General features: G+C 40.3%; 1 protein-coding gene across 1 annotated transcript; it reads left to right on the top strand.

The window, feature by feature from the left end:
- Positions 1-1,910: 1,910 nt before the first annotated feature.
- Positions 1,911-18,678, top strand: marco (macrophage receptor with collagenous structure). The gene is made up of 12 exons (XM_023826674.2): positions 1,911-2,119; positions 2,398-2,499; positions 4,588-4,860; positions 5,520-5,564; positions 8,366-8,473; positions 12,197-12,397; positions 12,722-12,766; positions 13,992-14,090; positions 15,261-15,305; positions 15,691-15,789; positions 17,150-17,323; positions 18,111-18,678. The coding sequence occupies exons 1-12, from the start codon at positions 2,041-2,043 to the stop codon at positions 18,239-18,241; spliced, it is 1,401 nt and encodes a 466-aa protein (XP_023682442.2). The 5' UTR covers positions 1,911-2,040; the 3' UTR covers positions 18,242-18,678.
- The last annotated feature ends 5,604 nt before the right edge of the window (positions 18,679-24,282 follow it).

Here is a 24,282-nt window from a genome sequence, read left to right as displayed (position 1 = left end):
ACATGGAAAGACCCAAGGGCAAAACAGTTCATTAAAAGAAAGCATAAAAGAAAGAAAGAGTCATGATCAAGTAGATCCCACAAAGGGGCCCATATCCGCCAGAATCGTTCAGATTTATTCTGTAAGTGGTATGTAAGTTTTTCAAATGGGAGAAGGTTACCCACTTGTGACAAACACATCTTTAAAGTTGGTACACAAGATGATGACCATAAGATAAGTATACATTTCTTTGCCAGTAATGAAATTTAGTAAACAATTTAAATCAGAAGAAAGATCTAGTGATATTTTACAATTTAACAGGTATATAATTGGAGACATAATAAATTTTCTAGCCAGTATTTTCTCAACCAGATCATGCACTTCATACCAAAAAATGTTTATTTTCTTACACTCCCAGAATAGATGCATCAATGTTCCCGTTTTTGAATTACATTTAAAACACAACTGAGATACATTTGGGTACAGATTGTGGAGGTGTACAGGGGTGAGATATGTTCTATATATGAATTTCAAGTTTTGCTCATGTACAGAAACTGAGGTTGATTTATGAAAAACCTCCTACCATATAGAGAGCCATTCATCATCAGTAAATGATCGGCCCATATCCTTTTCCCAAACCTTTCTTAAAGGATTCAAAGGTGAAGAGGTTTCTGATAAAAGGGAGCCATACAGATAAGAAATCTGACCCTTCAATGCTCCTGGAAGAAGGAGATGATTTTCAATATCAGACAATTCAAAGCGGATTTTGCCCTTTTAATTTAATTTTTAAAGTAAACGAGCCTTGCAAATGCTGTGTGATGATACTGAGTGGCTGTATATTGATAATTGGTACCTTTTCCTCCACTTGGTACTCCACTGTAACTTTGGTCATGTGGGTTGCACCATTACAACCGGACGTATGCTACCCCTACCAATAGTGATTATTAAAATGTGTGAAACAACACAGCCGATACCAAGTGAAAGTCATGAACATTAATGTTTTTGGTAGTTAATCCTGTTTTGTGTCTGGCTTCCAGCCGAGTCTGAAATATGTGACTACAAGTCTATCCATCCATTAATCGCTGCTTAAGCAAAAACTATGAAGCACGGTATCCTGGCAGGCACCAAAAACACATAACACATAATAAGCTTTTGTCTATTCTCCATTTAGACAAAGCGTACAAGAATCTTACATAAACTTCCATTGAAGCATGGCATCAGTGGGCATCTATCTGCTGTATTTATACTGGTTTTAAAAGGAAAATTAATGTATATGCTGTCAAAAGCAGCTTCCATGAAATTATGTTTTTCAGGGGTTGGGCTTGGCCCCTTAGCTCCAGTGAAAGGAACTCTTAATGCTGCAGCATTCAAAGCCATTTTGGACAATTTCATGCTCCCAAATTTGTGGGAACAACTTGGGGATGGCCCCTTCTTGTTCCAACATGACTGCACACCAGTGCACAAAGCAGGGTCTATAAGGACACGGAAGAGCAAGTCTAGTATGGAGGAACATGACTGGCCTGCACAGAGCCCTGACCTCAACCTGACATAACACGTTCGGGATGAATTAGAGCAGATACTGCGAACCATGGTCAAAAATTCCCCATAAACACGCTCCTAAACCTTGTGGACACCCTTCCCAGAAGAGTTGAAGCTCTAAAGGGTGGGCCAACTCCATATTAAAGCCTATGTATTAAGATAGGATGTCATTAAAGTTCATGTGTAAAGGCAATATGTTTGGCAATATACACTGTGTATGCTGAAATGGGCAATTCTTGTTTGATTTTGCATGTTGTGTATAGATGTATATAATGCCTCTGTACTTAAAAACAAAGTAATCTGAGTCTATTTATATGAATGTTTAATGTGCACATGTTTGGTCTTACTTCTGCATTTTCATTTACTGATAACAGATACCCTAAGCAAAAAATGCAGAGGAAGGGGATTTTTTGTTCAGTTCAGCAATATGAATACAGCTTGGGGACCTCGTATATAAGAAGGACCGGAGTCAAAAATACAGTATGATCTTATGGAAGTGACAGACTGAACGGGAAGAAAATCATGATAAATCAGATCAACCCTCTGTTTGAACTGGAAATGAAAATGAACAAATTTGACCACTATGAGTTTCAAAACAGCAGTAAGTGGCTTTTTTTGCTGAAATTTAGATATGACAAACTTTGATTAATTCTAGAGCTTATAAATAATAAATCATGGTCAGGCACTGGGAAGAAGTATTTGAAATGTAATCATTGTTATACAGGGAGTTTCAATATCTGTGTTTTAACTTTAACTTTGAACAAGAAGTTGACCAAATCAGAACAGAAGTCGAAGGTAAATAAATTTCAAATTTCAGATAATGAGGCAAGTGTAAGATAGTGATACAAACTATACCTTGGCTAAATTTTTCCCCCCCAGATTTTCAAATGGAAAAAGAAAGAGGCAGTAAGAAATGCAAGTATGTGGCCACGGCATATCTCATTCTTCTGACAGGTCTCAGTGCATACCTTACCTACAAAGGTACATTTCTTTTCTTTTCCGTGTAATACATTTGGTAGTTCATAATATTTGTAAATATGTGTGCACACTATATCTAAAATTAAAAAACTTGGCTTGAGTACGCCACGCAACCAGCCTCACTCACATGTCATAGGCTGTCTTTGTGATTGTGCAACATTGCGTTTGTCAAAATAACTTTTATACTTCTGACTACCATTAATTTTGCCTTTTTAATAATGCAGTGTTGTCAGTGCATTTTGATGGTTTGTATATTATATAAAAAGGTCTAGATAGGAAATGACAAAGTGGTTAGACATGCAAAGTGTACAGTGGTGTTGCTTAGAAATTGGTAATAAATACACTTTTATGCTACCAATCAGGCTTGCAAATTGCTGTAGGTCGAGGTTAGGGATGCCCAAGTATTATCTGTAAATTTTCACATTTGTGGGGATCTTCTGCTCTAACTGTGGCAAGTATGAAATGGTTATTCTGTGTGTGTGTGTGAGTGCGTGTGCAGTCAAGATATACCTTATCTTGTGGGCACCAAATGTCCCCACAGTTTCCTGATCCCTATATGGGAAAACTCTATTTTATAAAAATCTGTGACTGCAATGAAAAAAGCTAAAAATGCAAAAACGCTCGTATTTTGTTTGGTTACTTATGGTTATGGTTTGGGCTGGTTAGGGGTTAAGGTTGTCATAGTTAGCATTAGCATTTTTCCCATAGAAATGAATGAGTGGTCCCCAAAAAGATATGATTACACTGTGTGTGTGTGTGTGTGTGCATGTGTGTGTGTGTACACACTATATGGGGAAACGTATTCGGACACACCTCTTAATCATTGAATTCAGGTGCTTCATTCAGACCCATTGCCACAAATGTACAAAATCAAGCACTTACCCATGTAGTCAAGTTTACGAACATTTGTGAAAGAACGGGTTGTTCTGAAGAGCTCACTGAAGTGTGGTACTGTCTTGTATTACCTTATTACAAAGGATGCCACCTTTGTAATAAACCAGTTTGTGAAATTTATTTCCTGCTAGATGCTTCACGGTCAACTATAAGTGGTATTATTGCAAAATAGAAATGTTTGGGAATAACTGAAACTGAGCCACAAAGTGGCAGACCATGTAAAGTAATAGAGTGGGGTCACTGAGTGCTGAGGCACATAGTGTGTAAAAGTCACCAATGCTCTGTTGACTCAGTAACTGCAGAGTTCTGAATTTCCTCTGGCATTAACCCCAGCACAAAAACTGTGTCGGGAGCTTCATGGCATGGGCTTCCATGGTCGAGCAGCTGCATGCAAGCCTCACAATGCCAACCGTTGACTGGTGTAAAGCATGCTGCCACTGGACTCTGGAGCAGTGGAAATGTGTTCTGTGAAGTGTTTAATCAATTAATTAGTCTGGCAGTCTGACGGATGAGTCTGGGTTTGGCAGATGCCAGGAGAACATTACCTGCCTGACCGCATTTGCCAACTGTAAAGTGTGGTGGAGGAGGGATAATGGTATAGGGTGGTTTTTCAGGGGTTAGGCAAGGGCCGTTAGTTCCAGTGAAGGGAACTCTTAATGCTTCAGCATACCAAGACATTTTGGACAATTGCATGCTTCCAACTTTGTAGGAATAGTTTGAGGAAGGCCCTTTTCTGTTCCAGCATGACTGTGCCCCAGTGCATAAAGCAAGGTCCATAAAGACATGATTGGATGAGTTGGTGTGGAACAACTTGACTGGCCCAAATGGAGCCCTGACCTCAACCCCATCTAACATCTTTGGGATGAACTAGAACAGATATTGCAAGCCAGGCCTTCACATCCAACATCAGTGCCTGACCTCACAAATGCTCTTCTGGATGAATGGGCAATAATTTCCACACACACACTCCAAAATCTAATAGAAAGCCTGCCCAGAAAAGTGGCAGCTGTTACAGCTACAAAGGGGGGACCAACTCCATATTGATGCCTATGGATTTAGAATGGGATGTCATAAAAGTTCCTGTAGGTGTAATGGCCAGGTGTCCTAATGCTTCTGTCCAAATACTGCATGTAGCATATGTGAACTATGCATCTACTTTAGTTATTTGCTTCAGCCCTAATTTTTCTCTTTCACCAGTGTTTGCCCTGCAAGGTGAAATCCATTCCTGTGTACACCAGCAAAACAGTACTTCAGAATTTGTTAGTCTACGTCAGGAAGGCCATCAGGAAGTTCTGTCTGTGCTGAAGAATACCACACTGGAGGTATCTGCACTAAGTAGAGACATGGAGGAGCTGAATACTTTGGTCAAAGGACAGGGAGGGATAAGATTGCTGCAAGAGCAGCTGAATCTTGTCAATATCAGCACCAGGCTCCTGCAGAGCCAACTGGACAATCTGAGTCTCAGACCAGGTAAGGCGTGCTTTTGGCCAAAATAGTGATCTCCAAGGATCTCTGTATTGGCTAATGTTCAGCTAACATGGTCCTTTTTTATACTTTTTTTCAATAATATTAGCAGATAACTAATTTTAAATTATTATAAATTAAATGCATCCCAGCTTTGACCCTGAGGTCGCCTGGGAAAGACTTTCTGGCCATCCCCGTGACCATGACCATGATGGTTAAACCTAAGAATAGTATCTAAGTCTTCGATTCCTCAAAATAGCCACCAGTTTTCTGTGATAACAGCTTCACAAACATAAGGTATTTAGTTAACGTTTCTGCTGATAATCACCTGAGATATCTTCCAAACTTTTCTGCAGGAGTTGCCCGAAGATGTTGGGTGCTTGTGGTTTGCTTTGACTGTTCTTTCTAGGTTGTCCCACACACATTCGGTAGGATCTGTAGACTGGGCTGGCCAGGTCATTCTTTTACAGATACTTACTTATTAAGCTGTATTTGGGTCATTGTCTTACTAAAAGATGATGGACTGCCCAGTCAGCCAAAATCCTGATGGAATGACATGCCTTTGAATAATAGTCATGCCCACTGAAATAGCCATGGATCTGATAAAGATCACACACCCTGTCACTCATAAAATATGCATTGTTGATCAGCTGTGATCATTGCAGGTTTACCTGGACCTAGAGGACCAAAAGGAGATACTGGAGAAGCAGGTGCATCTTTACCTCTTTTATTTTTGTTCACATCGAACTCCATACATTTTAGGGGCTTATACTATGAACAAATGAACAAGTTGATGTGTTGTGGAAAAATCAATTAAATGATTTGTCTCATGGACTGCAGTGTGCTTGAAATGTAAAATGACTTTGACCATGATCTTGCAGGGTGTCCGCGGGGTTTTAAAAAGTATTAAAAGGTAGTAAATCACATAAGCAAAAATTAAAGCCATTAAAAAGTATTAAAAGGTATTACACGCAAATTTACGAGGTATTTAATTTTAGATTTTTTTTAACTACAAATTGTCCATTTGTGTTTTAAAGTTTATCTGCTAAATTTCTCGCAAATTATTTTAAATGTGGATTAGCTCATTCCTTCATTCATAGATGATCTCTGTGATGCTGACGTCATATTCGGTGGTCGAGCGACGTCTTAAACAGTTTGCGTGCTGAAGTACATGTTGGCTGCTTACACTCAGAAAAGCTAAGTCAGGCCCAATCCCAAACCGGTCCCTACACACTCCGCCTCACCACTCCGCCTTCGTTTGCGCGTTCCCGAGACCCGTCGCCATGTTGAAGTGTGTCTCAAAGCAGCAAGGGCTAAGGGGGAGTGGTCGATTATGCCCTCCTTTAGCGAGTCGGCAACGATGGTGGCTCGCGCGATTTCACTACCACTTCCATATCCCATAATTCCTAGCGCACAGGAAACAGAACAGCGCGATAATTTAATAATTGGATTCTAACAGCACAGTGAAATACACATAGAAAGTCTATGTTACATGTTATAATTCATCGCTGCAGAAAAAAAATTAGGAAAGCAGTTATTTATAGCTGGTCAGTACAGGTAGATTTTATCGTGATCCGATTACGAGAGATTTTGTGTACTTTTCAAACTAGAAACCACGCGAAGAAACATTCGTACGCAAACTCGATCAACATCACACCAGCAATAACAATTTATGTTTCATATTTGCCTGTTTTTTCCTCTACATATCTGGATCTGGTATTTGGTACAGAAGTAATGCGTAATGTTTTATGCGTGTAAACTAAGTTAGCTATGGTAGAAATTGTACAATCGTCAATATGACACATGTACATACTTAAAATTGCTCAGTGCAATAAGACGACGTAGCCGTCGTCTTCTCGCATTAGATAAACTGTGCTTTTTTAAAATAACTGATATGTCATTAAAGAAAATACAATACAGCTTCTTGATGGATCCATTTCGTCAAATCACTACGTAATGCATTTCCTCTTTCCGGTAATGAAGACTGTAAAAAGGCGCTGCGAGGGCAAGTCTGTCTCAAATCTTTCTTGTGACAATTTCCTTCAGTTTAAGTGTATAGGGCGTGTTGTGAGGGTGACTCGGCGGGAGTGTGACTCGAAATGAAGGCGGAGTGTCGAGGGTATAGTTTGGGATTGGGCCTCATAGTCATCATGGGTAAGTGCAAATTTGCACGTAAGTGGTTAGAGGACCCAGCGTTTAAGGACTATGGAAGTAAAAAAATAATAATAATAAAATTTAAAAAAAAAAAAAAAGGACTATGGAAGTAAATTAATGACAAAAGTCGTTGATGGAAAAAAACACGTTGAATTACACTTATCGCATAAAAACGCATTGCATTAATGACGCTTTGCATTTTTGGGGACTAGTTTAATATATGCATACATTTAAACATTGAACATTTCAACTGAAAACATTTCAATCGTAATTTCATTGCTTAAATATTCAGTACAAAAATATTCGGCTTCCAAAATTCAGTTCCAAAAGATATGTATTTTAAAGTGCATGTTTATAATTCAACCACATGAATTCAGTTAATTTAATTTCGCCTCAAAATAAATTTCAAAAGAACAAATTCAGTTGAAAATATTCCATATGTTTTATTCGCATCTTTATTATTCAAGCGGTAACATTCAGTCCTCTTATTTCTGCTTTACAATATTCAGTCCCGTTATTTTCGCTGTTTCAAATATGCAGCCACAATTTCAGTGGTTTAAAATACGATCCGAAATTCAACCCTCTACATCCGGGACTAGCAGGATGAGCCATAGATTGCCGATAGAGTTCTCTTCGGGAACCGCGATCAAAATGGAGCAAGCGATCAGTACAAGTACTGATTGACTTGGCAGCAGATTTTTGTTGATTGTGTTATTTATGTTTCTTGTCGTTTACTGGTCAATACGATAACTTATTGCAACCCCAACTAGTAGGTTTTTATGTAAGTAATTAGCTAGCTGCATTAATTATCACCAAACTTATCTTGCTAACATAAGATGCCTGCAGGCAACTACAAGGTTTACACACCAAGAGTTTAAATCAGCGTGATAAATTTATTATGACAGTCAGCGCTCTCTTTTCGCATATGCGATGCACTACTCATAAATCAGGAACACATGGATGAGAGCAGTTAGTCAACTGGTGCAAATCGACAAACTTGCCATGAATAGCCTAGTGGATAAAGATATGGACTTGTGACTGAAGAAGTTAAATGCAAGATGTTTTCAAAATCACAGTCACTAAATTTATTCTGTTGACCCATGTTCCCTATTTAAATTCTGTCGTACAGGCCAAAATTGTGTAACATTATAAATCTTTAAATCAGCTTGAAACTTGTTTAAAAACGGTTGCAACTCAATGCCGTGCGGGTTTTAAAAAATATTGAGAAAGTATTAAAAAAGGTATTAAAAAGTGTTAAATTTAACCTCTGGATTTCTGTATATACCCTGTTGAGTTTGATCTTGGTAGTAAAGCCTGTATTTCACCTTTGATACTAAGTTATGTCTTTTTGCTCGAGGTGCACGTGGTTCAAAGGGGGAGCAAGGTATCAAAGGAAATGCAGGCCTTCTGGGGATTCCGGGTATAAAGGGAGAGAAGGGGCAAAAAGGAGAACAGGAGATCCTAGGTGAGTTATTGTTATGTGACATATATTAGATGATGATACAAAGGAGCACCAACTCATATTTTTTCTCCTTTCTTCACTCTAAAATGCGTAATTACGTATTCAGATAAACATTTACAACGATATTTTACAATTGTAACAATTAACATTTAGCTTGCCTTGACAATTACTTGACAAATCACTCCATCTTGCTTGATTAGATTTAATACTAACATTCTCAGTTCTCAAATATTCTCAATATTTAATACCATCAATCTCAATTCACACATTTTATGAGCAAAAATATGGATTATGATGTTGTGAAGATAATCTGAAGATATCATATGCAAGTTCTAGAATAAGGATATGCATTAATTGGAATTGCAAATTGAAATAGATAAATGTGAATTAGTTTAAAACATCAACTTAGGAAGAGCAGTATGTTTAATCAAAAGTGGTACAAGAGAACTTCACAGTACAGGATGCCATTTTCTGGTTGTTTTCCTCTCTGCCAAATGTACATTGGTAGGTGCATAGAGCAATTTCTGCAATTTCTGAGGGGGTTGTTAATAATTTACAGCGGCTTTGGTGTTAAGGAAATTAATAACAGGTGCACTAGAGGGGCAACAATGAGACGACCCCCAAAACAGGAATGATTTAACAGGTGGAGGCCACTGACATTTTTCCCTCGTCATCTTTCCTGATTGTTTTTTCACTAGTTTTGCTTTTAGCTACAGTCAATGTCACTACTGGTACCATGAGGCGATACCTGAACCCTACAGAGGTTACACAGGTAGTCCAACTACTCCAGGATAGTGCATCAATTTGTGCCATTGCCAGAAGGTTTCCTGTGTCTCCCAGCATAATCTCAAGGGTATGGAGGAGATTCCAGGAGCAGTTACTCTAGGAGAGCTGGGCAGGGCCATATAAGGTCCTTAACCCATCAGCAGGACTGGTATCTGCTCCTCTGTGCAAGGAGGAACAGGATGAGCACTGCCAGAGCCCTACAAAATGACTTCCAGCAGGCCACAGGTGTGACTGTCTCTGAACAAACAATCAGAAACAGACTTTATGAGGGTGGCCTGAGGGCCCGATGTCCTCTAGTGGGCCCTGTGCTCACTGACTGGCACCGTGGAGCTTGATTGACATTTACCATAAATACCAGAACTGGCAGGTCTGCCACTGGTGCCCTGTGCTTTTCACAGATGAAAGCAGGTTCACTCTGAGCACATGTGATACACATTAAACCAGGGGTCTCCAACTCCAGTCCTGGAGAGCTGCTAACCAGTAGGTTTTCTATTCTACCTGGCTTCTGGTGAGCCACACTAGTTCTTAGGTAAATACCAGGAGCAGGTGTGGCTCATCAGAAGCCAGGTAGGATAGAAAACTTACTTGATAAGTACAGTCTTGAGAAGCCGTGGAGAATGTTATGCTGCCTGTAAAATTGTTCAGCATGACTGATTTGGTGGTGGGTCAGTGATGGTCTGGGGAGGCATATCTATGGAGGGACGCACAGACCTCTACAGGCTAGACAACGGCACCTTGACTGTCATTAGGTATCGGGATGAAATCCTTGGACCCATTGTCAGGCTCTACGCTGGTGCGGTGGGTCCTAGGCTCCTCCTGGTGCACAACAATGCCTGGCCTCATGTGGCAAGAGAATGCAGGCAGTTCCTGGAGGATGAAGGAATTGATACCATTGACTGCCCCCCACGCTCGCCTGATTTAAATCCAATAGAACACCTCTGGAACATTATGTTTCGGTCCATCCAATACCACCAGGTTGCACCTCAGGCTGTCCAGGAGCTCAGTGATGCCCTGGTCCAGATCTTGGAGGAGATCCCCCAAAACACCATCCGTTGTCTCATTAAGAGCATGCCCCGACGTTGTCAGGCATGCATACAAGCACGTGGGGGGCCATACAAACTACTGAGTACAATTTTGAGTTGCTCCAATGAAATTTCAGCAATCTTTTCACTTTGATTTTCAGGGTGAGCAGGGAGCAGGGAATCAGGATCAGGCAATGAAGAATATGGGGTTTATTAGGTTAAACGAGCAGACAAGGCAAAACACGGCAAACGACGCCAATGACGGAAATGGGGATACGTACTCTAACGTGGACTTAAATACATAGGACTTAATGAAACAAAAAGAAACAGCTGATAACATCGGGATTTCACGTGAGGTTAACAAGGGGGCCGTGGCACACAGGAGGATCGTACAAGCCGAGCGTGACAGAAACCCCCCCCCCCCAAAGACACGCACACCAGGCGTGCCTAAGGGGAGCAAAGAGACGAGACCGGGGACACGGGACCTTGAAAACAAAAGCAAAACATCAACGGGGCACTGGGAACAGGACAGACGCGCAGAACAGACACAAAGGCAGTAACCAAGACAACAACTGACAAATGACGGGGAAAGCAAACAGGTACAGGGGCACCAAAAATGGAGACACAGGGGGAATACCAATCAGGAAGAATGAAGGGGCCAGGAGTGAACGACGGTGAAACAGAAGGACGAGGAGCAGACACAGGGGACACAAACCAGCAGGCTGGAAGACAGAAGATGGGGGAAAACGGGGAGCCCAAGGGAACCCCAGCGGGTGAGAGGTGGCAGCTGTAGGGGCAGCAGGCGACCTGGAGGCCGGAGCTGGAAGACCTGCAGGTGACTGCCGAGCCCTAGCCACAGGGACCGAGGGCGAGCCAAGGGGCAGGGCGGGCGGGACACGTCCCCAGCGCAGGTGTCCCCGTCCGGTGTGCGAGACCGAGAGGCAGGGACCCGGTCGGAATCGACCATGCTGGGGTGATGGTCGGGGTAACCCCCCAGAGGTTCTCATCAGGGAAGTCAGGGCAATCTCCGAGGGGTCCCATTCGAGCTCCTTCTCCATCTCCAATAAGGGAGGAGGAGCGGTGGTCCGACAGTCGGGGACCTCCTCGGGGACATGAGCCAGGGGCATGGGAGCAGAATCCAGGGAGTCAGGGACTGGAGCCTAAAGGAGCAGAGCAGGAGTCACAGTTACAGGGTCATGAGTCACAGGAACAGGATCATGAATCACAGGAATATCGGGGAATGGATCATCATCTGCTGGCACAGGAACAGCAGAGGGTGGCGCAGCGACTGCCGGCACAGGAACAGCTGGGGGCAACACAGCGACCTCGGGTGGCGGCAGCGGCACAGAAACCAAGGGCGGCGGAGCTGGAGTTTGCATCCTGGTAGCCGGCGCTGCCCCTTTAAGGACCTTGTGGACCCACGGCATAGCAACAAGAAACAGCTGATAACATCGGGATTTCACATGAGGTTAACGAGAGGGGTGTGGCACACAGGAGGATCGTACGAGCCGGTCGTGACAGTGTCTTTGAATTCAGCCTTCTGTAGGTTGATAATTTTCATTTCCATCAAATGATCTGGCATACTGTCCTTCCTAATATATTACTCTGTCCATATCAGTATACAAATCTAGCATGATTTTTTTCCCGTTGAGATCTGATGTGTTTTCAAAGTGTTCCTTTAATTTTTTGAGCAGTGTATATTACATTTCGATAAATTGCCTATTGATTTTCATATGAAGTACAGTTATTATTGATATGAAAGTAAAATTAAAAGAATAAGGTTAAATGACTAACAGACGAGGTGTCATGGTTAGCACTTTTACAGACCCTCTGACACTTAGACACAGAAAAACTTTGTCAATTTTTTTTTTAAAGTATCACAGTGAGATCCATGCTTTTGCCATTGTATTTTTCTTAGATAAGCAACTCTTGACACTATTGAACAATAGTGGACTAGAGGGATCTTCTCTGCGTAGAGACATGCAGGAGCTGCAGGTTCGCTTCACTAACCTATGTGAAGGATCAGGAGGGATTAACTGGCTAAAACTTGAGTTAGGTAATGTGAACATAAGCACCCAACTCCTGAAGAACCAACTTAACAGTTTGAGCCTCAAATCAGGTGAGACATGCATAACTGATATATTTGGTATAAACGCTAGCCAACAAGATCTGCAAAGATTTTTCCATTTACGCAAGATTTTGTTTTGATTATTACAGGTATTAAGATTAGTAGTTCCTGGTAATTCAGTGTGTTACCTTTCGGTCTGCCTTGTAATCGTAGTAGAACTTGCTGCCTCATAGCTTGCTTTACTTAATGTTTATTCATCATTTCCCTAAAACTACAAATTATTCTGTGTGTGGTGATATTTGCTTTTAAGGAGATTTTAAAAAGCACATAATTATAAAGTTGTGACCTCATTAAGAGCCATGTGTGACACTGTAGGTCCACCTGGACCCATGGGACCCAAAGGAAATCCTGGAGTTACAGGTGAATATTTACCATTTTTTTATTGTTCACATGTCCTAACTGGGGGTGACACAGTGGTGCTGTGGTTAGCGCTGTTGCCTCACACCTCTGGGTTCAATTCTCTGCCAGGGTTCTGTGCGTCGAGTTTGCATGTACTGTGTTATCATGGGGTTTTTCTGGGTGTTCCAGTTTCCCCCCACAGTCCAAACAAATGCTGAGGATAATTGGAGTTATGAGATTGCCAATAGATGTGCATGTATGAGTGAATGGTGTGTGAGTGTGGCTTGCAATGGGTTGGTGTGCCATCCTGGGTTGTTCCCTGCCTTGTGCCCATAGGTTCCAGATCCCCCATAAGCCCGAACAGGACAAGCAGTTACAGAAAATGGATGGATCTATGTCCTAACTGCATATAATCACTATTCTTTAAATATTTCTTTTTACAACCCCATTTCTACAAAAGTTGGGATGCTGTGTAAAATGTAAATATAATCAGAAAGCAATGATTTACAAATCATATAAACCCATATTTAATTGAAAATAACAAAGATAATATATCAAATGTTGAAACCAAGAAATTGTTTTTAAAAATATTTCATTTGTTTATTGTGCACTTTTTAAAATCTGCTTGCACTATGTTTACTTTAATTGCACTCTGTGTACTGTCTTTGTACCTTGTCTGTTTGGTAATATAAGTATGCAGACACCATAGGGATATTGATTTCAGGGAGACAGGTGAGGGGTATCCGGGAGGGTTGGGTTCTGGCCAGTGTTACGGTCATACCATGTCTATATTGCCAACTTGGGTGGTAGAGGGTGGGGGGAAAAACTGCTGACCAGGGCTAGAGAGTAGTGGCAAAATTTGGGGCGAGGTTGCAGTGGTAAAACTTCTTGCCAGCTCATTTAACCACTGCTGAATAGCAGAACAACAGATTTCCGAGACATTGTGCATCATTTGCAGGTGTCGGGGAGGTACTGTCAATTTGCAGAAGACCACCAGAACTTCCGGGAGGGGTGGGATGGCTGTATATCTGTCTGAGTACTATATTCTTGCTGCTGTATGCATCAAATCTTAATCTAATATTACTGTTTAACAAGTTTTAATCCATAGAACAGGTACTGTTGCTGAGATATTAAGTTATTTTAAGTTAATTGCCTTGTGAATTGCAGATTAGTAATGAATCATCAACGCAAGATTTGCTGCAACCTGTATTTGATCCTTTGTTTTGAAATTGTCTTCGTGCTTTAGGTGTCCGTGGTCCAAAGGGCGATCAAGGTGTCAAAGGTTCTGATGGAAGTCAGGGGATTCCAGGAATCAAAGGGGATAAGGGACAACTGGGGAACCAAGGTGAGCTAAGAGTTACATACCTGATGATGACCTTCAATGCTTAGTCATTTTCATAAAAAGATTAGACTGTTAATCTGAAAAAATGATGAATATGGGGTGATGTAGTGTCTCAATTGTTAGTATTGTTGCCTCCTACCTTCCAGGGCCATGGGCTGAAATCCTTTCCATACTTGTATGTGAAGTTTTGTGGGTTTGTTGCTGCAATCCAAAGACATACAGCTAGGTGAACTGGCATATTTAAATTGCACATGGTGAGAGCATGCAATGAACTCTAGGATGTTTTGCTGCTTGGGATAGACTCCAGGTTCCCTGTGATTCTGTACTGGATACATTGGATGGATGCTTTTGAAGTAGATTTTAATTGTGTGGCTGAGTTTGCCCTGTGCAGAATGAGCAAAGGAAGAGAAATGTAATCATACCTCTGGCATTTCTATTGTGTTTTTATAATAAAATCACATGACAAATAATCTTTGAAAATTTCACAAATATAAATCAGGACTATGTTAATTTGACTTCCTTTGCTGGCCTAGGGAGGATGCTCCCCCTTTGAGTTTGGTTCCTCCCAAGGTTTCTTGCTATTGGGGGGTGTTTCCTTGCCACTTTCACCTCTAGCTTACTCTTTGGGGGCATTGGGCAGGGATAAGGTAAAGCGTTTTAAGATTTTTATTTTGTAAAAATGCACTATTAAAAATAAAAGTTGAACTGAATTGAAAGGGAATGAAAAAGGCTCACTTGGAAAGAAATTAGATCTCTGCTACATCTTGGAAATGCCAAGTCTGCACACACATACAGTACACACACATTTACATGAATGTAACAGTTTTATTACCTTGTAAATAGTCTGCAAGGTTTGCGCTTTTGATGTAGCTAATTTTAGGTTTATAATGGAATAATATAGATTTGCCATAAGATTTCTTGCCCGAGCATGAGAGTCTGAAAGCATGAATGTCACACCGTGAGTATTGGCAACCCTGGGAATCCTGCCAGCCATTTGAAATATTATAAATTCTCCATCAACGTTATGTATATGTGTAAAATGGATATTGTTTATTAATGTGCTAATGTCCACATACAAAACAATGTTATTGCCATTAATACTGTAAGGACTTACAGTATATATCTATGTGGGTTGGTTCTTTGATGTTCTAGTGTTTACTGATGTTGTTCCAGGCATAAAAGGGGAACAAGGTCTAAAAGGGTCATGTGGAGAACCAGGTGAGCACATTTTATCTAGAAAGGATATTTAACAAACACTGAGATAACCACAGAAAATTATTTTATAATTTTTTCTCTTTTATCACAGTGTAGTTATTGTCTTGCTAGTGAGTCTGCAAGAGTATAAGGGGAAATAGAGTAAAATTCTGAAGTTGCAAATGCACATAAAGATGTCCAAAATGTGTGTCACAAATTTTTACTTAAAATCCCATATTTATGAAACAAAACCTGATGGGAAAAATGCAAATTATTACAAAATCTCAGGAGGAGGCGTACGCAATGATTTGGACAAACCAATATGATACTTTCCAAAGGGACACACAGAGGGTATAACATAACCCCACCTCTAGGTTGGGTTCAATGTAGTGCATCTCTTTTTCTCCAGGGGCCAAAGGAGAGAAGGGAATTAGTGGCACCAGTGGGCCCCGAGGTTTCCAAGGAGAGAAAGGGATAAAAGGAGACAAAGGAGAGATTGGACAGTCTGGTAAGCCTAAGCAGGATCTGCTTTTCACAATGAAGAATGAAGCTATTTAAGAGGCAGGATTTTTTTATACTAGCCAAGAGGTATAATGTGGAAAATTTCCAAAATCACACAGTCCACAGAATAAGTTTTCAAAGAAATTTTAAGAGTTTTAGAAATTTAATGAAATAAATGTGGATTAAGCGTGTTTTTGTTTCCCAATACTGTGACATATGGTGAGGAAGCCTGACTTTAGGTCATTCCCCACTAACAATTTTTTATTTTAGGAACATTTACAGAATGTTATGGTAAGGTATTATAGCATTCAAAGTGTCCAGTTTTCTGGATGTTCCCAGAATGTAGTCCACCACTACTACCACTATTAGCAAGCAGATAAATGTGTGATCAAGGGCCTGGTAGAAGAGTGGGTAATGCTTTACACCTCTAAGTTCATAGGTTCAAGACTTGTGTTTGCAATGTAAATTTATGTCACGATAAAACTTTTATTATAAAACATGTTATGTTCAGGTAATAATGTCATTGTGCTAACATTGATAGAACCTTTGTTAAAATATAAAATGTGGAAATAACATTTAATTAACATTACAGTAAGAACATTCTCTGCCAACTTTGAGAAGACGTTTACATAATGTTGACTGTTAACATCTCATGTCAAAAACAGAAAGTGGACTGAGTGAGTTTTGGAAATTTACTCCTCAATTCTAGGCTCAGTCACAAATAAGAACAGATGTTGTCTGTGTTGAAGAGAAACAAGATTAAATATAGCTGCATTTAGTAATTTCAGGATACAGCTATATGGTTATATTGAAAAGAAGTATAGCACAAGAAGTACAGTAATATACCATTTTGGCTTCAAAGAAGTATCAGAATGATAATCAGATTTAGCATAGTTACATATGTGCATACAGTACAAGGAATTTGGCATAGTGTATCAGTACAGTCACAAGAACAAGCATACAGTAGATAATAGTATCACCCAGTAAATACGATAATAAGGAAAGAGGTTGAAGCTGTGCAAAAGAGCAATAAAAACAAGACATTACAGAATAAAATAAATAATGACCTGATCATACAGAACCTGTGTATATAAATAAATAAATCAGATGCTGGGCAAATTAGTGTCCTGGGGAGGTCTGAACCATGTTATTGAGTTTGATAGCTAAGTAGACTTATAGCAACAGCAATTTGGTACCTTTTTTTGACTTTTTCTATGTCTGCATGACTTTATACATTGCGCTGCTGCCACATGATTGATTGATTTAGATATTTGCATGATCAAGCAGGCATACAGCTGTACCTGATAAAGCAGCAGGTATGTGTATAAGTATGACAACAGTCAAAGAGTCTGAATTTTCTGTATCAGTACGAGCAGCAAATGTAAGAATTGCTGGAGGAGGTTCCCAAGGACGCGTGGAGGTGTTTTACCAAGGCCAGTGGGGTACTATTTGTGATGATAGCTTCGACGTCACAGATGGAGGAGTAATCTGTCGAATGTTAGGCTACCAAAGAGCCGTCTCTGTGTCCACTGGGGCAGCAGGTAGGTCAAAAAGATTATCACTTACAATAATAATCAATTGGTTCCATGTGTTTTTTTTGTAACAAAAAACTATTATCAGAAGAGAATTGTCATACTTACTATTTTACCTTTCTACTATGCTTTATACTAATTGTCATATTAAGTAAATCAGATTTGTTGTTGTCAATAGAGTCAACAGTGAGGCAAGGTTTTAAACACTGTTAAATTGCAATTAGTTGTGGCTGGGTTGAAAAAATATGCCCTAGTACAGGCAGTCCCCAGGTTAAGAACGTCCGATTTACGGACAACTCGTACTTAAGAACGGACTGCCGTGAGGCCTAATATTAAAAATTTGAATAACAAAAGCACTGCTTTGTAACGTTCATGAAAGCATTGCATCAGCTCAAGAATATATTCTATATACCAAGACAACCATCTGACTATTTGGCCCTAAATAAGAACCGCATGAACCGGTTCCACTTACCTACAAATTCGACTTAAAAACAGACTTAGGGAACAGAACTTGTCTGTAACCTGGGAACTGTCTGTACCATTTGATTAAAGATTACATTAGATGTAATCCACTTTATGGTACATTTTCTAATGGGGACACTATTGTTTGAGCTATGTTCTCAAAATATACTTTTAAATGCTTAAACATTCATTTTGGATATATTAAGAAACATTCAGAAGCTGTTTAGGCAAAACTGCTCTTAAGTGTCTGAATTTTGATAATTCTACTTGCCTGAGGTTTATTTCAGGTCATAGCTTTCCTACCATGACATGTAACGTTCCATTGCAATTTTAGGGTCTGGAAAAATCTGGCTGGATGATTTGAATTGCACTGGTACAGAATCCTCAATCTTTGACTGCAGGGCCACAACAATTGGAACTCATAACTGCTCCCATAATGAAGATGCTGCTGTGTCATGCGTATAATATATAAATGTGTATTATATGTGTATTTGTATGTATGCATGCATGTATGTATGTATGTATGTGCATTTATATTTACATATACATATACATCATATTTTAAATTGCTTCTTCATTGCATTTTATTCCACCATTATTTTTTGCTAGGCTTTCTATACTGTTTCATATGTCAGGTCTTTACTTTAGTAAATTGCTCTATTGCTTACAAAGCCAGTTTTAATGCCCCCGTGTAAGCTCATTTAACCAGTGACATGCTTTTTAGATGTTTTTTTGGTTCAGCTATATTTTTTGTAATGCTTAAAAGGTTAATCAGATATGATACATTTCCATTGTGAGGAATTATTTAAAGAAGTAATATGGAAAGTGAATGCACCTTGATCTGTTTGGTGATAGTATTCGTAAAGTGATTCTAAAAAATAATAAAGGAAGAGTTCACATTATATTATTATATGGCTTTCCTTTCCCCAAAGTTTGCAGTGGTGACAGCCATATAAAAAAAACATTTCCGCAATAAAACCATGTTTTAGGCTAGGAGGGCTACATACACTTCTCTGAGAGAAAATTAGTGACACAAACCTGCATAATGGACAGCACAAACAAACAAATGATCTAGCACACTATATAACCATATTTTGACTAAGAATTAAGCCCATTACATCCATGATTTTAGGAAACCTACAATCACATCATCTGTAAACATCACAGTTATTACTGCACATAAAATGAAAAAGATTCACATATATTGGTATAAAGAGACAATATGACTTTATTATTGTAGCTATGACAACTAATCTACTGCATTAAAGAGTAAGGAACCACCCACTGATCAAAAAACAGAATCTAAAATGTACAGTCAAGGGCATAGATTGTGAGTAGATTTTTTTCCTGCATTTCTGAAAATGTTACTTATACTGAATTAAATCTCCACTTTGATTCAGTATTAAGTTAATCTAGGATCATTTTGATTTCGCCTACTTATAAACTCTTTCATTCTGGACTGTAATGTTGCACAGGATTTGCTTTTGGCTGATTCATTGATATCCACAGAAACAACGTGAAATCAGTTTTGGTCTCAGTTCAGGGACTAAAGGGAAGCTACAAATTAGCACAATATCAGCCTGTTTATTCAATCTAGCTCAGGGACTGCCTAAATTCAGTATATCTAATTGAGTCAAGTCAAGGCTACATGGTTACTCAGCATGTTTGATCAACTCAGGTCAGCGATTGATAGGATCTCAATACCTCTCATTTAGTAAGAGTTTGAAAGAAAATAGACAAAACATTTTTATTCAGGGATTTAATTGCAGTATGTCTAATAGACTGAACTGATAGATACATTTTAATACACCCCTGTGCCTTTGTAAAGCACATTGGATTGCCTTGCTTCGTAATTGTGTTATATACAGTAAGTGAACTTGCCTTGCCTTAGACTCAATGCCTTATGGCAGGTTATCAGTATCTGAAATAATGCTATTCACTATCAGTTTAAACTATCCAAGTGATTAACCAAACATATAGGGTCATTAGATTGTGACAATGCTCTTACAACTAACTTTCTAGTATTTAGCAATATAGGAATTGCGAAAAATGCACCACTGCCAAAAATGCACTAGATTTAGCAATTTTTCCTGCTCAGTAGGGGTTACGATGGGTGTAACTGGTATGCCAGAGTGTATGTGAGCTCAGCATTGGGGGAGCTAACTTGACAGTTCACCCTGAGGTGAAAAATAGTGCAGGACCAAAGGATTCTAGCATCACATATTTATGTGTCCAGCAGCCTTACAGTAGCTCAGGAATTACAAGTAAAATATACTTTCAATAACCTTGTTTATTGTTCAATACCAATAAAGATAAGCTTCATATTCTTTGATAATGGTAATAATATACATTTAATCAGGTGAATTGCCCTTTAAAAACCCATATAATTTTATATCAATGAAATTCCCCTCCTGCCTCATATAGAATCACCATCACAGCTCTTCTGCTGCAAGCATGCTTACTTAGCTAAACAATTTGAGCTCACAGTCATTTCTGTTTAATTAATGGTTCCACAAAAATCTAGTGAGTTACACTTCTGAAATGGATGTATGCAGAGCAAATGATTTTTGAGAAAATTCCAGCCCTAACATCTGACATCAGGAAGTTCTGGATGATGGTGTCCAGTACAATATTGAGTGTTATGTTATGGTAGGTGGGTAGTACGGTAGCTCAGCAAGTACCATTGTGCCTTCATTTTTGACCCCAATATTCTGTTTTGTCCTTGCAGTCCAAAGACATGTTCTTTCAATAAATTTGCACCTGAAAATTGCACATAGTGTGTGAGCGTGTTTCTGGCTTTTTTCCTAACATAATTATGCTTCAGGTTCACCATGACCTTGTACAAGATAAGTGATTATGGATGATGGTTATTATTATTATTACTACACATGGGTATTGCTCTTAAAAAAAATCAACTAATCGCACAGTTTTCTGTGATTAATTACAATTCATCGCACCTAGTATTAAAACTTCCATCTATCCATCCATCCATCCATTCATTTTCTATCTCTGATCTAGGGTCATGTCACAGGGGCAGCAGTCTAAGTAGGGATGCCTAGACCTCCCTCTCATCAGCCACCTACTCCAGCTCCACCAGGGAATACCAGGGTGTTCCCAGGCCGGGTAAAATCTCTCCAGCGTGTTCTGTATCTGCCCTGGGGCCTCCTCCCAGTTTGACATGCCTGCAACACCTGCCCGGATGCATTCAAGAGGCATCTCACTTAGATACCTGAACCACATCATCTGGTTTCATTCAATCCAGAGGAGCAGAGGCTCTACTTTGAGCCCCTCCTTAATGTCCGAAATCCTCACCCTATCTCTAAAGCTAAGCCCAGACACCCAGCGGAGGAAATTCATTTCTGCCACTTATAGCCATCATATCACCATCTTTGGCTAGATGCAAGTAAATCACGTGACAACTCCTGTTGGCCCAACTTGCTCGTTGTGAGCTTTCTTTTCCAGTAATACAAAGAAAGAAGCTGCTTTGGTGTTTGGTGCAAATTGCCTTACAGTAAATTATGTAGTAAAATATAATAACAGGGCCACCTGTCTCAAGTCTGCCACCATCATCCCTGTCCCTAAACAGGCAGCAGTCAGGACCCTGAATGACTACCATCCAGTGTCCCTGATCCCCGTTGTTATGAAGTGCTTTGAGCGGCTGGTCTTAGCATGCATCAAGAATAACACACAGTTGTGTTCAAAATAATAGCAGTCCGACATCACTAACCTGATCAATCACCGTTTTTGGTAGAAATTGTATTTCTACATGGCAAATAATTTACTAGTAGGTGTAGTAGAGTAATGGAAAACCAACAGACCCAACAGTCATGACATGCATGCTGCTGATTATGTGTAATAGAATCATTACTTGAAAGGGGCTTGTTCAAAATAATAGCAGTGTGAAGTTCAATTAGTGAGGTCATTCATTCTGTGAAAAAGTAGGTGCCAATTATGGGCCTTATTTAAGGAAGGAAGGCAGCAAATGTTGTACATGCTGGTTATAGTGCATTTCTCTCTGAAATTCTGAGTAAAATGGGTCATTCCAGACATTGTTCAAAAGAACAGCGTACCTTGATTAAAAAGTTGATTGTAGAGGGGAAAACATATAAAAAAAAGTGCCGAAAATGATAGGCTGCTCAGCTAAAATGATTGCAAATGCTTCAAAATGGCAGCCAAAACCTAAAAGACGTGGAAAAAAACAAAAAACTACCATTCAAATGGATCGAAGAATAGCCAAAATGGCAAAGACTCAGCCAATGAACATCTCCAGGAAGATCAAAGAAGGTCTAAATTTACCTGTGAGTACTGTTACAATCAGATGACGCCAATGTGAACCCAAGCTATCTGCAAGAAGCCCTCGCAAAATCCCATTGTTGAAAAAAAGACGTGCTGAAGAGGTTACTGTCACGATCGCGGGGCAAGCGAGCCGGAAAGCAGGCGATCGGAGCCAGGAAGCAGGGTATAACGGGGATTTATTCAATGGACTGGGACCGGGGAATCACGACAAGCAACATCAATGACGAGTCTGGGGAAGACGGACTCAGACGAGGACTAAATACAAAAGACAAGCCACAGGTAACAAGCCACAGGTGAGAACAATCAGGGCGAAACAGGAGGTAACGAGGTGGGCGTGACACACATCAGGAGCGGACGGAGCGGGGCGTGACAGTTACAATACAAAAACAGAACACACTGACTGGCCTAAAGAGAAACGTTGCAACATTTTGTGGACTGATGGAAGCAAGATTGTTCTGTATGGGTTTAGTGGCCGCAGACAGTTTGTCAAATGACCCCCAAATACTGAATTCAAGCCACAGTACACTGTGAAGACAGTGAAGCATGGTGGTGCAAGCATCATGTTATGGGGATGTTTCTCATACTACGGCGTCGGGCCTATTTATTACATACCAGCAATCATGGATGAGTTTAAATACCTCAAAATACTTGAAGAGGTCATGTTGCCTTATGCCGAAGAGGAAATGCCCTTGAAATGGGTGTTTCAACAAGATAATGACCCCAAACACACCAGTAAACAAGCAACATCTTGGTTCTAGACCAACAAGATTGGCGTTATGGAGTGGCCAGCCCAATCCCCGGACCTTAATCCAATAGAAAACTTGTGGGGTGACATCAAAAATGCTGTTTCTGAGGCAAAACCAAGAAATGTCGTCCAATCAGGCTGGAATACCTGTTCACAGGTGCCAGAAGTTGGTCGACTCCGTACAACACAGATATGCAGCATTTCTCAGAAACAGTGGTTATACAATTAAATATTAGTTCAATGACTCAAAGGAAAGCAAAATCTTAAAACATTTTTCAGTTCATACAGTGAATCTTTGAGTTTGTAAAGAAGAATGTGGACACTGCTACTTTTTTGAACAGCCTAGTATTCCCTTTCCTTCACTTTCTGTAAAAGAATAACACAAATGTGATAAATTTCTCTCCTTGTTTTGATTTGGAACAGATTTTTTAGTGCTCCCATGCATTTGCATGTATGGAAATAAAAACTATTATAAGGATTTTCAGCTTTATTCACTTTTTTAGACACACTGCTATTATTCTGAACACAACTGTACCTCCCTCTCTGGACCAACACCAGTTTGCCTATTGGTCAAACAGGTCAGCTGTGGACACTATTACACTGGCCCTCCACACTGTCATATCACACCTGGAGCAGCAGGACAGCTACGTGTGGATGCTATTTTTTGACTACAGCTCCGTCTTTAACACTATCCCCCCCACCATGCTGGCCATCCATCTGCACAACCTTTGACTGGACACAGACCTATGCAACTGGGTCTTGGACTTTCTGAACAAGAGACCACAGACAGTGCACATGGGTAACCACACCTCCACCTCCATCACTCCCAACACAGGAGCACCTCAGGGCTGTGTGCTCAGCCCCCTCCTCTATTCCCTCTTCACACACGACTGCAAACCCACCCATGATTCTAATATCATAATTAAGTTTGCAGATGATACAACTGCGATAGGTCTGATCTCGAACAACAACGAGTCAGCCTACAGCGAAGAGGTCAAGAACCTGGAGTACTGGAGCCAAGACAAAAAAAAAAGAACTTCCGAGGCTTCACTTCCTGCAGAGCCTGAAGAAAGCACAACTTCCACAGCAGCTTCTGTTGAACTTCTACAGGTGCACCATAGAGTGAGTGATCACATACTGCATCACTGCGTGGTACTCTGGATGCACCTCGGAGAACGGGAAGACCCTGCAGCGCATCAATAAGACAGCCCAGCGGATCACTGGCACCCAGCTTCCATCACTGGAAGGAATCCATGGCACCCGGTGCGGCCACAGAGCTGAAAAGATAAAGGACCCAACCCACCCTGGACACAAACGTTTTATATCTCTGCCATCCGATAGACGCTATAGGACCCTCTACGCTTGCACAACACAGCTGAGGAACAGTTTTTACCCCACATCCATCACACTTCTGAACTCACAGCAGTGATCTCGAACATTCTGATGCAATACCCCAACATGTGCA

The sequence above is a fragment of the Paramormyrops kingsleyae genome, chromosome 1 (genome assembly GCF_048594095.1).
Source record: "Paramormyrops kingsleyae isolate MSU_618 chromosome 1, PKINGS_0.4, whole genome shotgun sequence".
Classification (NCBI taxonomy): domain Eukaryota; kingdom Metazoa; phylum Chordata; class Actinopteri; order Osteoglossiformes; family Mormyridae; genus Paramormyrops; species Paramormyrops kingsleyae.
This window is presented reverse-complemented; position numbering and strand designations above follow the sequence as displayed.

Coding starts and splice junctions, on each gene's coding strand:
- marco (XM_023826674.2), top strand. CDS start 2,041: ATGATAAATCAGATCAACCCTCTGTTTGAACTGGAAATGAAAATGAAC. Junction 4,861..5,519: donor CAATCTGAGTCTCAGACCAG/GTAAGGCGTGCT, acceptor TGATCATTGCAG/GTTTACCTGGACCTAGAGGA. Junction 12,767..13,991: donor AGGAAATCCTGGAGTTACAG/GTGAATATTTAC, acceptor TTCGTGCTTTAG/GTGTCCGTGGTCCAAAGGGC.